This window comes from Scophthalmus maximus, chromosome 17 (genome assembly GCF_022379125.1).
Source record: "Scophthalmus maximus strain ysfricsl-2021 chromosome 17, ASM2237912v1, whole genome shotgun sequence".
NCBI lineage: Eukaryota > Metazoa > Chordata > Actinopteri > Pleuronectiformes > Scophthalmidae > Scophthalmus > Scophthalmus maximus.
The window spans coordinates 15,786,872-15,801,043 of record NC_061531.1 but is presented as its reverse complement, the minus strand read 5'-3'; the positions used below and the strand labels follow the sequence as shown (position 1 = coordinate 15,801,043).

At 44.1% G+C, this 14,172-nt stretch overlaps 2 protein-coding genes across 4 annotated transcripts; both read left to right on the top strand.

Annotated features, from left to right (window-relative positions):
• Nucleotides 1-4,221: 4,221 nt before the first annotated feature.
• LOC118289280 (bryoporin) lies at nucleotides 4,222-6,356 on the top strand. 2 transcript variants are annotated; one of them, XM_035616177.2, is made up of 3 exons: nucleotides 4,222-4,376; nucleotides 4,529-4,708; nucleotides 5,664-6,356. In XM_035616177.2, exons 2-3 carry the CDS (start codon nucleotides 4,605-4,607, stop codon nucleotides 6,091-6,093), a joined length of 534 nt encoding a protein of 177 aa, XP_035472070.1. In that variant the 5' UTR covers nucleotides 4,222-4,376; nucleotides 4,529-4,604; the 3' UTR covers nucleotides 6,094-6,356. The 2 variants fall into 2 exon arrangements, with proteins under 2 accessions (XP_035472070.1, XP_035472069.1); XM_035616176.2 differs by lacking the exon at nucleotides 4,222-4,376 and having other exon boundaries at nucleotides 4,383-4,708.
• A 533-nt stretch (nucleotides 6,357-6,889) lies between these two features.
• Nucleotides 6,890-8,683, top strand: apnl (actinoporin-like protein). Of its 2 annotated transcripts, none has more exons than XM_035616178.2 (3): nucleotides 6,890-7,115; nucleotides 7,569-7,698; nucleotides 7,818-8,683. In XM_035616178.2, the coding sequence occupies exons 1-3, from the start codon at nucleotides 6,986-6,988 to the stop codon at nucleotides 8,272-8,274; spliced, it is 717 nt and encodes a 238-aa protein (XP_035472071.2). In that variant the 5' UTR covers nucleotides 6,890-6,985; the 3' UTR covers nucleotides 8,275-8,683. The 2 variants fall into 2 exon arrangements, with proteins under 2 accessions (XP_035472071.2, XP_035472072.2); XM_035616179.2 differs by lacking the exon at nucleotides 6,890-7,115 and adding an exon at nucleotides 7,146-7,401.
• The last annotated feature ends 5,489 nt before the right edge of the window (nucleotides 8,684-14,172 follow it).

Sequence of the window (14,172 nt, the reverse complement as noted above, 5' to 3'; positions counted from 1 at the left end):
TGGTCTTGCAAGTTAAAAAAAATGTTCTTACATTCTTCCTCTACATCTTGTTTTGTGACCTTAAGAATTAATCTTCATGCAAATGGTATGGAAATCATTTCATATCTGTAAACAGTATTCTGAACATGACCAAAATGAAAGTCAAAACAGATTTGTGCTTGTGTGTCCCCCTGTTACATACTTGCATCATGATGTGTTTTCCATGTTGCTGCAATTAAAGTGTAACATAAACATGAAATGTGTGGGGGGAAGATATGTGATAACCAGTGAACAGAAATTAGGAATTCATTAAAGGGGGCAACATTTTTATATGTAAAATAATATATCTGTATATCTTATTTTATATAATGAACAAATTATATAGACATAGACGTCAGCTTGGGAGGGACAGTGTTTTTTTTTATAAAACAATTAGTGTAAACTCACTGCTTCAGGAAAACAGTTCAGCAGAGACAGAGAGATAAAGGAGGAACCATAGTGTGTCATCATGAGGGAGAAATGTCTCTGATGTTACACATCATTAAAGATGCGAAGTAGCTGACTTCATACGCAGTGTGGGGAAAAACAGGGATCCACCGTGAACATGTTCATAAATCACAAGGTGTTAACTGAAGCGAAGCGGGTCGAGTATTCACTTTTCAAAGACTGTTTTTAAAAAGTGGGAAAAAAAAGAATAAATTAAAATTGTGATCAATTAAATGAAAGGTTGATGTACAGACAACTACAGAACAGTAGCAAAGTAAGCACCAGATGATTTTTTTTATGCATATTAAATAGAAATCAGTCTAGCACATCTGCCTCGGCTAGCGCCAGAGGAGCAATTTACGATCATGGTTTGTTTTCACACGTCCTAAGTGGCCAATTCTGCATCCCAGAGCTCCACAATGTCGATATCGCATTTGGAAGTGAAAGAGTGATTCTGGGAAAAGTAAAAAAACAAAAAACAGACATTAAGCATTTGATGACCAGCTGTCAAAGTGTCTGATAGTGGAAATAAGAGCAGGGATGCGTCTTTAATAGCTGAAGTGTCTCGTGAAAAAAACATAAAATCAATAATTGCTGCTGTTAATAATCAGAAAAAGGGAAAGTGAAACAGGAGCAATAACAGCTGCCACATTATGCTTCAACACGGGAAACAGGAGTGAAGTAGCCTACACCTAAGTCCACGTACATATATGTATGCATATTGACAATATATATATACACTTTTTTTTTTTACAAATATACACAGACACCAGTATCATCAGCTGTTTACATAGACAGCAATAACTAATTAAAATCATACTTAATACAAAAATGAACACTTAAATCATACATCCGGTTGATATGAACAACCTAAAATGACAGAAAACATCTTTGGAAAAAAAGTTACTAGGCGTGAACTTTGAGTTCTTAGTTCCACCCATCAGGGATTATGACTTATACTGCAGACAGCCACCAGGGGGCGATCAAGATTATTTGGCTTCATTTTGAGAGCTGTCCTGTTGTTCGTCTCTATTTACATTCATCGGTATTCAACCTTTATACGACGTGTGCGAAAGGGTTCAAGTTGTTTTGGAACGTTACAATCGTGCTGTATCACAAATTCTGCCTGTAAATCGAACGAAATTATTGTCATTTCCACAACAGTTTATTGCATCGCAATCTTCGAACCACGGTTCATTACCCAGCTAAGCGCCGTTTGCCTTTGCTGGTGACAACATGCTGACACAAAATTTCACGTCGCTGTCTCGTCGAGGCTGAGAAAAGACAAAAGAGTAAAGAAAGCGCACTGATGGAAATGGAGTGTTCTGTAGTATTTAGTTTCACGTTGTATCTGTTCAGCTCTGACTCGTGTTCCTCGGCTGATAACGGCTGCTGCAATCCGTCATGTGATTCTGACAGAAAGAATTTACGCTGTCAGTTGCAGCAAAACATTAACCTGACACTCACTTGTCTCGCAACAGACTCGGAGGGTGAAAAAGTGAGATGACGTGTCCGACAGAGACAAAAAATGTGACATGAGGACGGGACACTGATACCACAGGCACCGTAATTAATTTTCCTTTCGTCTTCAGCGTGCATTTGTCCTTGTCGTCATGATACTTTCAAAACCTGAGCAACCTATGAATCCAGATGACTGATATGACACGTTCCTAATCGCCTCTTACGGACTGTTCTCAGACAATGAAGGCGCGATAACACTGCAGTGTGATTAAACTCAACAGACCTGCTTCAAATAAGGAGGAAATGTGGCTCCGTCCTGACATAAGTTAGTCGATGATGGTATCATCCTTACTACGGGGTCATCACGTGTTGCAGGATGGAGGAGCCCACTTCTTGCTCAGTGCAAATTCGAATTTTGTCTGTTTGTGTGTGTTTGTGTGGTCCAGGCCACATAGCTTAAATCTTCAATCTTCAATCTTTTCCAAAATAAAGGATGTTTATGGGTGAAGATAAGTTGAGGTTATGGTTTGGGTTACGTTGAGAGTAAATTAAGTCTCCAGGAATTTACTGTAAGTCATTGTCATGTCCTTCGAAGTCACGGATATCCCAGTGTGTGTGTGTGTGTGTGTGTGTGTGTGCGTGTGTGTGTGTCTCTGTGTGTGTGTGTGTGTGTGTGTGTGTGTGTGTGTGTGTGACTGGAAACCAGTCAACTGGGGACACCTTGTCCTATTAGGGTCAAACTCTGTGTCCCCAGTTGGAAAACAGCTGTTTTTGGGGGCCAGCGGTGAAGGTGGGTGGCATTTGAAATACAGTATATATGCATTCTGGCTTGTAGCCCTGCGACCCGGTGAGGCTGTGACGCTCGCTACAGTGAAATTGATAAAACAACAACTCTCTTTTTTTTTACTGACTCCACCAAAAGTGAGGTGAATCCGGTGATTGAAAACCAAATGTAAAGATGTAAAGTTTGTCCTGAGGGTGGCAGCAGAGGAGAGGTCATGTCAAAGGGGCTTTGTCATTTTGGGACTGGGCTGGTCAGACTCACCTCCACATTCCAAACTACTGATTCATGCGACTGCGTCTGTTGAAGTTAAGACGAGATCGAGGATTTGTTTCACACGAATTTGTGTCACATCGCTAAAAATCCTGCTGAGGTTTCTTTCCTTTCATATAAAACACATATTTATACAAACACACATTTCATCCCTTTCCATTTGACTTACAAAGCTTGTGATATATCGTGTTGCACCTACGACTATTTGTACCTTCCACAGGACATAATGAAGGGCATGCTGCATATTAAATGTTTGTCAGAGATTAGGTTTTTTTTGCCACGGCCACTGGCGGACCATCAGATAGAAACATTTACTGACGAATTCTATGTAGTGCAAATGCACTTTTTGCAAATGTATGTCTGGTGCCATCTGGTGACTTCAAGCGCTGGAGTCGAAGGATTCTAAATCACGTTCCAGGCGCCTGATGTATGGAAGAGAACAGCTGCCGTGATATCGCTTGGATTGGGGAGTGGAATGATGAACACATCTCAAAAGTTTGCAAAACATACTTAATTGCGGAGACCTGCACATGATTTGCTATGATTTGAGGGATGAATATGAGACTGTATTGTATTGGTTTTTTTTTTACATAATGCGTTGTTTTTGTAACTTACGTGGAAAAAAAGGGCGTGTCTCCTCCTCTGCACCTCCACCACCCTCCACTGGGAGCAGAGTGGGCAGTAAAAGAATTAGCCATGTGAGAGTCAGACGGCGTAACAGCCACCATCACCTCAAACAACGAGAAACAGTCAGTTGAGCAATCCCCGTGAGACGGTAAGTTACATTCTGAGCAGGTCAGAACATGAAACGCTCCATAAGGATCTCCGTGCTCTGAGCTCCGAGCGGCCCCTCCGGAGCCGAGAGATGTGTTTAACTGGGGGGGAGGAAATGATGGGGAATAAATTCTGATCTCATATCTAATGAAATAACGGAAGAGCAGTAAATAAAACAAAGTTTAAACCTCAGAGATAATCGGATTACAGCAGTGTGCTGCAAAAAGTAATAATGCTTTTTCTAAGTCCTCAAGCATCTAGGATGCAGAGTTTTAGGTGATATCAATATCCATGTACGACGTGAACGCAAAAGACAGGCTGACAATAGGAATACGGGCAAATGAACACCTGAATGAGTTCAAGGATTCACCCGATCATTGTTGTGGACCACGCAGTAGTATACATTATACTGTGATCATTGAAAAGTGGTTCCCTTTGGAGATGTAATTTTCCATGAGTGGCGGTGTTGTGTGCTCTGCGCGGTGGACACGCCCTTGCTTTTGTTGGAACTCGCACTGTGGAAGCGTGATGACACGAGGGAGACTCCCTCCACCGCCGTGCAGGAACCCGAAGGAAGAGGAACTTGACACTGCTGTCGAGCACAACCCCACCGCTCCAAAAGGTGAGCACAATTACTCGTACTTCAAGCAAGATTATGCGGAAGAGCTATACCGTAGAGAAACTTTTCTCCCCAGGACAGTTCTCCGCAGAGCAACATGATTTCAAGAGTAACTGTCCTTTCAAACCGTTAACCGAGGCTTCTGTTCACCGCAGGATACCTGCTGAGCCGGTGACCTCTCAGCGGATATCCTATTCTGAGCTTTTCAGTCCGGCTCCTCTTGCAGTCAAGATGCCAGAAACTGCAGAAGCTGTGTCAGCGACTCTCACCACCAACAGAAACTGCACCATAGAAATAACCAACGTCAGCGGCAGCTACTGTCTCATCAACCCCAAGTAAGGTCTGCGGATGTAGTGAAAATAAGAATGTCCACTGTACACACGTACAAATGAAGGAATGATCCACCCACCGAGATTGAAAAAGTTATATTAAATTGTTTAGGTAAATACAAGACGGCAGTTTACTCTACTTCCCTTATGGTTTACTTTAATGATGATTATGATTCTCATCATCTCATTGTGTAGCCCGCTCAAGTTTGGCTGGCTCCTGGAAAAATACATTTTTTAAGAAATGATGCGATTCTTTGAAGATTATAAGCCCAAATGTGGTGTCTTGCTAGAAAAATTAACCATCCACAATTTTTTTTTCTCATTCTTAAAACTATTAATAGAAAACAGGCAAAATTTCTGGCATGAAAATATGTTACCTCAATGGTGGTTAAACTGTGTAATGATGATTATATTGAAAATGTTTTACATGTCTTCCTATTTTAAATAATTAATATAATTTTTTTTAATTTTGACCACCTGTTTCCTCAACAACGCAATCTGTCAGTTTTCCGTTGCTCCCGATTGAAGTGGACAGTGACAGACAAAACTACAAAACAAATGAAAACGCCCCACGTCCATTGGAATCTGTGCCACGCCTCCGCATTTATCTAGCTGTGGCAGGACAGACCATATCTTGGATGGGTGGTTTTCATGTGTAACATCACCTTGCCCAGAACATCCGCCTATCCATCATGCAGTGACACACGCCGCCTCATTGCACATCGCGTGCAGGTACACTCGCTGTTGCTTAGAAGTCCGCGGCAGTACTCGCACAGTCACACTCCATCCATCAGCATAAGGGGCCTCGCCCCTGGAAAGCCCAACACTCAAAAAGTACGCTGACAATCTGCACCAAACTTACAAAACTTGTGGGGAGTTTCCCCCCCGCCCCCCCATCAAAAGTCTAGAAAGTGTGACATAAAAGTTGTCCACTGTCTCTCTCTCTCTCCCCCGTGTGCAGGGTCTACATGTCCAGTGGCTTCAGCCAGCACCCGCCCCAGCCCACGGTCCGCACCGCCCGGACCGAGGTGTGCTCGTTCACCAAGGACGACAACACTGCCACGGGCGCCGTCGGCCTGCTGACCTATGACCTGTTCCACATGCCGAGCCGCGTCTGCAGCGAGCGCGTGGCCATCATGTTCTCCGTGCCCTACGACCACAACCTGTACAAGAACCGGCTGGCCGTGGGCGTGGTGGAGCATTCCCGTGCCTGTGACAAACATCTGTACGACCAGCTGTACGACGGGAAAGACCTCACCGACATCACCCGCTCCGAGGCAAACGGCTGCGGCCTGGCATACAAAGGGAAAACCGTTGATTTGAGGGCAACAATGTCCACCATTGGCAAAGCCATTGTTAAAGTGGAGCTCTATGATAAAATGGGCCGTTAATGCTGAAGAGAGTACTGATATTCTGCTTTTTTTTTTTATTATTATTGAAAATAAACTTCGTCTGATTTGCCTGTTGTCATGCAGAAAAACATCCAGAGGAGAGGGAGACTGACTTTGCTGTCGTCTGTATTATTTTGGCCGCGGCGCGATATCAATATCTGACAGCCAGCTCATTGATTGTCCATCATCTTATCACTTAGGCTCATGTGCATGATACACTCCCCCCTTTTCTGTGATTAGGGCAATAAAACATACAAACCCAATGCTTGTGTCACTTTGTGTGGGATTTGTTTTCTCTGCGTTCTTCATTATCGCTGATGAACAGTATTTTTTTATTATTATTATTATAATCTCTTAGCTGGATCCATCCAATTTCTAATGAGCAGTAACAGATGGGAGAATCTGCATAAATGTTATTTTGATCGTCAAGATAAACACGATTGTTCGTCACTGGCTGTGAAGCTCTGGATCGGAGGCTCAGCGACGAGAAAGAGCGACACAAAGTAGCTCCGGAGATGTCTGTCTCGACTTGTTCAGTTTGCACTCGTATCCGTTGCGCAACAGCACATTGGAATGCCATTCCCAAATGACAGTCGCACATCCATGTTTACCCACATTCCCCGTGGGAGAGCATGAACGTGCTGAGAGAATGATCCCATCGCACACAACAGGTTGGGATCCGGTATCAGAAACTGCTGCTGGAGGCAGTTCGGCCCTGCCAAGCACCAGGGCGTGGTTGTTTTTATAATCCAAGAGGGGAAAAACATATCTGCTCTCACATTCTGCTTCTCATGTGGGTTCGTGGCTTTCACTGGGAAATGTGTGCTGAAGGAGGGGCGTGCGCTCTCAAACTGGCAATGGATTGCAACTAAGCGGGAGGGTCCCATGCAGGATGGTGGCATACTTCCTTGTTAGAAAAAAAAAGAAAAAGAAAAAGAAGAAAAAAAGGGCTAGCGTCTCCTCCCTTCCAGGTGACTCTTCCCATTCCGGGATTTGGAAGCACAGGCGGAGGTTCTCGGCAGGTAGGTCCCAGAGATCATTTAGAGGGAAGGGCCACGCAGAGTGGCTCATTAGCTCACGACTCGTAAGGAGTAAGCAGGCCTGACGGGGCATTTGTTTGATTTGTGTCTGATGATAAAAGGGGTGATTATTTTCTCCAGTATGGTGCTTGGTGTTGTGGTGGAAGGTGTACGCTCTCGACGGAGGAAGGGAGAGTCTGCAGGCTGCTTCTTCACAACTTCCCAATATCTAATTAGCCTCTGAAATGCATCATTCATACCCAGTGCCAGTCTTTGTGGGCTTTTGAAGGTCAGCATAATGCCAATAATGATTGTCGCTATAGATCAGAGGTCGGGGGGGGGGGGGGGTTATGTTGTGCCAAGTGTGACTCTCGCTGTGTTTAGCCGGCTCTTGGAAGTTCGCCGCAGCTGCTCCATTCGGCATGGTTGACACCTTAACTACCTTTGTTTTACAAGCGGCGGATCTCACAGCCATCAGCAACATGTCGGAGTCAGCTGAAGCCGTGGCGGCCGACGTGAGCAGCAGGAGAAGTGCTGTCATTGAAATCACAAATGTCACCAACAGCTACTGCCTCATCAACCCCAGGTGAGGCCTGACTGGCGAACGGCCATTTGCAGATTTGCCCAAAATGAAATTCGCTACACAGATAACCAAAAAACAGAAGAAAAAAAACACGTACAAGTATCTGTGTTTGTACTTGCCAGGGTACACCTCGAGAACGGGGAGACCTACAACCCACCCCAGCCCACAGTGCGCCCCCTGAAGACCGAGGTCTGCACTTTCACCAAGTCCGGCGGCAAGGCGACCGGCAGCGTCGGCGTGCTGACCTACGACCTCTTCGAGAGGTCGCAGAACGACTACATCGAGACCCTGGCCATCATGTTCTCCATCCCCTGGGACTACAACCTGTACAAGAACTGGTTCGCGGTGGGCATCTACAAGAAGGGCCGCAACTGCGACAAGGATTTGTACAAGGAAATGTACTACGAGAAAAAGCAGCGTGAGCACGGGTTCGTCAGGGAGGAAGCCAATGGGTCGGGGATCAATTACGTGGGCAACTACCTAGATATCAAGGCCACCATGTGTCCCCTCGGCAATTCCATCATGAAGGTGGAGGTGTGGGATAAGATTTTCACATCCATGGGCCAACACGCGTATTAGAGCGCCCCCCCTCCCAACCTGTCGTCCTGTCATGTTTCCCCGCACGGCAGAATTCCTCCATCCACCTGAAGCTTTCTACCTGGCAGACGGTTTCTAATACGCATGATTTAACAGATGTATTGTTGCCAACATGTGTCTGTATCCCCCGGGATTACCTGTCTGTAAATCTGCTTAAGATCAGAGTTTAATTTGTTTATAAATCCAGCAGATGCAATATCCCCCCACCCCCCTTTTTTTTTTTTATAGCTGAAGCCTCTGTCTGTTTTCAATGGCGTCCCGTTTTGAAATGGCGTCTTTAGAAATTGAAATCAAAGGATGAGGGCAGCTTAAAAAACCCCACACTGAGAGCTTGTCTGTATTTACCTTGGCACTGCCGTCGGAGGAATAAAGTAAACCTTTTTTTGCTGGACCCGTTTGTGTTTGAGTGTCTGTCGATCGAGTTTAGAGGAGCACGTCGAAATGAATAGATAACAATTATATTTGTGGAGTTCATGATTGCGGGGTTGTTTTGTTCTGTTGTGTTCCAAATGGGCTCGAGAATGATCACTTTGAGAGTGGAACAGAGGTTTGGACGGACAAACAAAAGGTGCGGGGGTTTTTTTTCCCATGTGAGAGCAGCGTGGTGGGACACGCCCTTTCTCATGTTTCTCATATTACAGTACGCCAGCCTCTTCACATTCAAAATATCATGTCAAACGCACGTAACAAATTTTACTTGTACATTTAATTTCAACATTCCGTAGTGCAAACATTTAATCCCCATTGCGTTCGCAACACCAACATCACGTGTGAGTTTTCAAAAAGAAAAACAATATTTGTTCAGTCCCATCGTCTCTGCTAAATAATCCTAAACCATGCCTCCTCAAACACTCGTTCAAGGCAAAGAGTCGATTCTTGGTTAAATAAGACCTTGTGTAATTTAAATCTCTTTTAAACAGACTCTGTAGAAGAGTGGGTTTGTACAGATCTTTGAGATAAAGAGGGTTTTTTACCGCCTGCGTTGCTATCCAGAGGGAACAGTAAACAGAAAAAAGCTTCAGCTATGTGGTTATTGTTCGCAGAGCAATCGCTGGTTCATTTTTACGAACCGGTAAAACCCGCGGATAAAATGATCAGATACACTTGTTTTGTTTTTATGATCTCTTGGCGGCGACCATACGAGGCCGCGGTGAATGAGACAGGAATGGATTTTTCGTTTTAGGGTCGAGGGGCCTTATTATTATGACTGCTCAGCAACTCACTCACTGAGAGCTGCGTTATCCCGTAATTGGGCGGAAATAACAGTCGCGACGTGTCGTCTCATCATCACAGAAGTTGTTTTGGTGTTTTTGCGCTGATGGCACAGGCAATTCTGTGTGGGCACAGTCATTAACCTGAGGGGAAGTCTGGTGGTTTTCCGAGGCAGGAGGCAGAATATCAGCTCTTAATTTACATCGCAGGCGAAGATTCCCAGCCTCTCGGATCCCGTTGACAATCTCAACGTTGCACCGCCTGATTCTGTTGTCCCATTAGATCCACGATGCTTTTGCAGCATTTACTGTGCCAGCCACAAAGAGAGCCTAGATCAAAGGTTGGGGTTTTTTTGTCGCTCACTGTCACTGCATTTGCATAAAAGCCATACATAATATAGAGGAATAAACTAGGCCTGTTTAGGCTCAATCTCTGAAGCATTGTTGGATGAAACGACACACTGTCCCTGTAAACAGACGGGGGAGCACGAGGCAGGAACTTGTTTGTCTGAGCTTTTAACAGGGGGATGAGTTCCCACACGTCCCTTTCATATATTCCCCCCCCCCCCCCCCCCTTCAGTCTCTCCTCCATGTTTGCTATACCCGCACATAAGTCTTCTTTCATATCTGGTGATATATTCTTGACAGTGTGTGTCCGTGTCTCCATTCATATGTACAGTATGTGTGTGTTTGCGTGCTCGAGTGTAGGCAGTCTTGCACCTGCGCATGCAGATATGGATATTTCAAATCAAATAAATGCCTTTGTGCATTGTGTGATTTGTATTTGAAAAATCTCTCGAGAACAGTGTGGGATTAGACTTCTTAAACGGGAAACGAGAGATGTGTGGGAAATGTATTTTTTTTTCTTCTTTTCTGTGTAGATAAACACAAGCAGCTCAGCATTGGTGGATTGAAACTGATGCTATTCACCACACTAAACAGGAGCGACTCCATCTGTCTGTCTCCCGGTAAAGGTTTCTGTCAAAACCCTAAAGCGGAGTGAAAGAGAAACCGGATCAGTGCAGGTGCACCAGTCTGGTTCCATGAGACGGAAATCAGCTGATCACACAAAAACAACAGTGAGGCTCAAGGTAGACTCACTGAAGGAAGATGAGCAGAGAGGAAAACCATGAAAACAGCATTTTAAGCCAGGAAACTCTCATAGTGTGTTACAGCCCTTGTAAATTTTGCATGTATGGTTGCCATTTTCCAGTATTTTGACACCAAAAAGGAATGTTTTTAATATTCGATTCCTTTTTCTTTGTTGAACTGCTACTGTGCTTTTTCCTGCCACGGATAAAACTATGACTGTGAAGTTAACAGAGGAACGGGCATCTTCTCTTACATTATGTCCATGAAGTAGCATATTTTCTGTCTCTTATCATCACCACCTGTTATCAAAACCACGCGCAGGGGGGGAAGAAAAAAAGTCACATTTAATTCTTCCGATTCTCTACAGAGCTGCGCCAGTCGTAACAAAGAAATGCATTTGCATTAGAGGTTCGGCTTCCAAGGTTTGTGTATCTTTGTATTTGCTTTGAAATTAATCCCGCGGTGCATGAGAACTGTGTTGCATATTGACTCAAACTGGGAGTAACCAAACATAGGATGTTCCCAAGCATAAGATGGGAACATTTTCAATGACCTGAGGTTTGAGTTTGAACTGCAGTAAAAACAAAATTAAAAGAAATAAACCACTGCCTCCCTGGGTACAAATGGAAATAATAATAAACAAACATCTTCTCTATCAAAGTGGATAGAAGTGCACTTTAAAAGGTGCAATTTTAAAAGTGCCTTCAATTACAGAATATGCTCTACTGGACTGCCATCTAGAGGCCACTTGTGATATCACATGTACTCACAACTCTGAGCACACCAAATATTTGCATAGGTACTTCATTGCAAAAACAAATATATTTATATTCATAAATAATGCAAAATATGGTGAAAAGGTTTATATATATTATGTTTGGAATGGTTTTAATGAGAAAAGTTGTTTTTGTGTCCTCAAAAAGTCCACCATGTTGAGCCGACAGCGTTCTTCCAGGGGCCTCGACCTGCGTGTTCTTCTGTTATTCCTGCCTTCAAACACGTCTGGACATCCAGCTGGGCCTGGTGCTCTCGGAAAGTTCCCTCCGTCTGCCCTGATGTGTGTCAGGCTGGCGCCCGGCGCCCGCAGCCCCCCGACATCACTACACACAACTCGAGGCCTCGATCTCTGTCAGGTTCCCCTCGACGGCGAGTCCACAAGGGTTGATCTTGAAGCTGAGCTGGAGTTGCGTTGTTCTACGTGTTTGTTTAGTTTTTTTCATATTTTTCTTGTGGATCCCGCCGCGCACTGCAGTTCGTAACTGGTTCAGATGAGATGTGAGGGCAGGAGGTCATGTTACTCCTGGCAGGCTTTGGGAGTTGTCTCATCGTGTTAGTTTTGTTATTTTGAAAGTCCTCAGCGTGCAGAGTGACACGGATGTGTCTCATGTAACAATGCACATATCTTGAGGCAGGAAACTCAAACTGTTCTCTACTGTACTCCTCTATTATAAAAAGAAAGTGAGCTGCCACGAGGTTTCTTTGGCAGTACCATTGGTGAATCTTACTTTAAAATGTTAGTTTTTATCATAACATGAAGTTATTTCAATTATTTTTTTATATTTTATAATCTCACACCTTATATTAGTTCATGTCGAGCTTTACAAAGATTATATCTAATGTAATTCCCATTTTCGTTCAACTTTGTCATTGTCCTTCAAGTTTAGTCTGAGCATGAACTGAGTTTGTGTTTGGAAAAAACGACACAATATATTTTCATGAGAACGCAAACACCCACACATTACCAAATAAAACTGCTGTAATCAATATCTTGTGTTAACAATAGATAATATATCTACCCGAATGAATAAGGTGGCATTTTTAGTGATGAACCCGTGGAGAATAAACCACCGACTCTGCTGATCCCCTCGCTCATCGCAACTTTTAGCTCCTCGTTTTGGATTTCTGACATGCAACTTTACTGTTCACGCTCACTGCATCATTTCTTGAAGTGTTTCATAACACAAACAAAAAGAAGAGAGAGAGCGAGACACAGTATCAAACAACCTACAGATACATAGTGGAGCAATTAACAAAGCCAGATGTTTTCCTCAGGAGTCAGTGGAAACCAAAGACAGACATTGAAGTGAATAAAGGACCTAGTTTTGTGACCAGTCTAAATTGACGCTAATGTTCCTCTGCGTTAATAAGCAGCTGTTTATGAACTAGTTCACCACATCAGCCAAAGGCGTCAACCATGTCAGCGTTGGAGGTTTTACAGCTTGTTTCTGCTGCCCCCAAGTGGCAGGAAATGTTGCTGTTTTAATGTTCAAGAACTCAACCATGAGGATTTGCCCAACATTGCATAGCAGAATGCTGTGTGTCTGCAAACTCACCTCCATGTTTTCAGTGGTGAAGGGATGTCAACCGCCTGGAACCCCCACGAGAGGACGGCACCAGTCGTATCTCTGCCTGACATGAACCAACAGACGCAGTTGTGTTCCTGCTTTATTCGTCCGCTGTCACAGATTCCTGACATGGAAAGAACATGTAAGTACTTCTAAAGTTTTTGCAATTTTCCCTCAAGTCCTCCAGCTGCAGGTTTGTTTCAGGAACACATTTTTTCCCAGGATCCTCATCAAACCGCTAATATTGACCTTCACAGTTTTGCTGCTGGCACTGCTCCTTTTTCCATCACTGCTGGACGACTGGAGAACACATCTCCCGCTTGCCATTCAAGTGTTCACATGCATTCGAACACGGTTGTTCGTTCGGATCAAGGAGCAGTTTTGGTGTCAAACCCACTTGAACGTAAAGTCCTCTGCCGCCATCACGGTGTCATCCAGCCGAAGGATCAGCTGTGACGCATGCAGGCCCCCAGCTGCTGGGATCTCACACAACCAAATAATTACTCATGTCACACTGAAACACTCGCATCAGTGGGCACAAGCTTTTCATTTCCGTCAAGTTTGGCAAAACTCCAGTGTGCACGCTCTCCAAAAAACTAGACGGTGCATGAGGAAATCATAATACAAGCAGATTGTCATGAATCAAGACGTCCCAATATCAAATTAAAAAAACAATAACTTGGCATAGGCTGCTCCGGGAAGCTGTCTTTCTCCGGCCAGCTGTGGAGTTTGACGCGGTGTCACCGATGCTGCCCAATGATCCTTCATGTGAAGCGGCGAGGCTGACACGGTGCCGACGGTGCCAAAAGTGTCCGGCAGCTGCTGTCGAAGGAACCACCAGTCGACGTACAGAACGCCCTGCTCACCTGCCTCGTCCTTCCAAACGGTAAGAAGACCTAGAGGTTCCAGAGGTCAAGGCCCAACACCCTGCAGGTGGAGACACAGCTGAGGCCTGCGAGTGTCTTTGTCCTCAGTTTTATAATTACATATTCAAATGTCTATAGCTCTGCTATATAAATGTGTTTGCAAAATCCACCTGATTAAAGCAACAATGGTAATAATAGATCAAATATAGAAAAATACATACCTTTGCCAATCTCATATGCAGCATATTGTGCTTTAAATCTAAACGAGTATTCCAAATTGCAGTTTCCCAAAGTTGCCTTATTTGTCGCTCAAAACTCAATTTTTACTAATTCTAAATTTGCGATATTCTAAAGATATGTGATCAT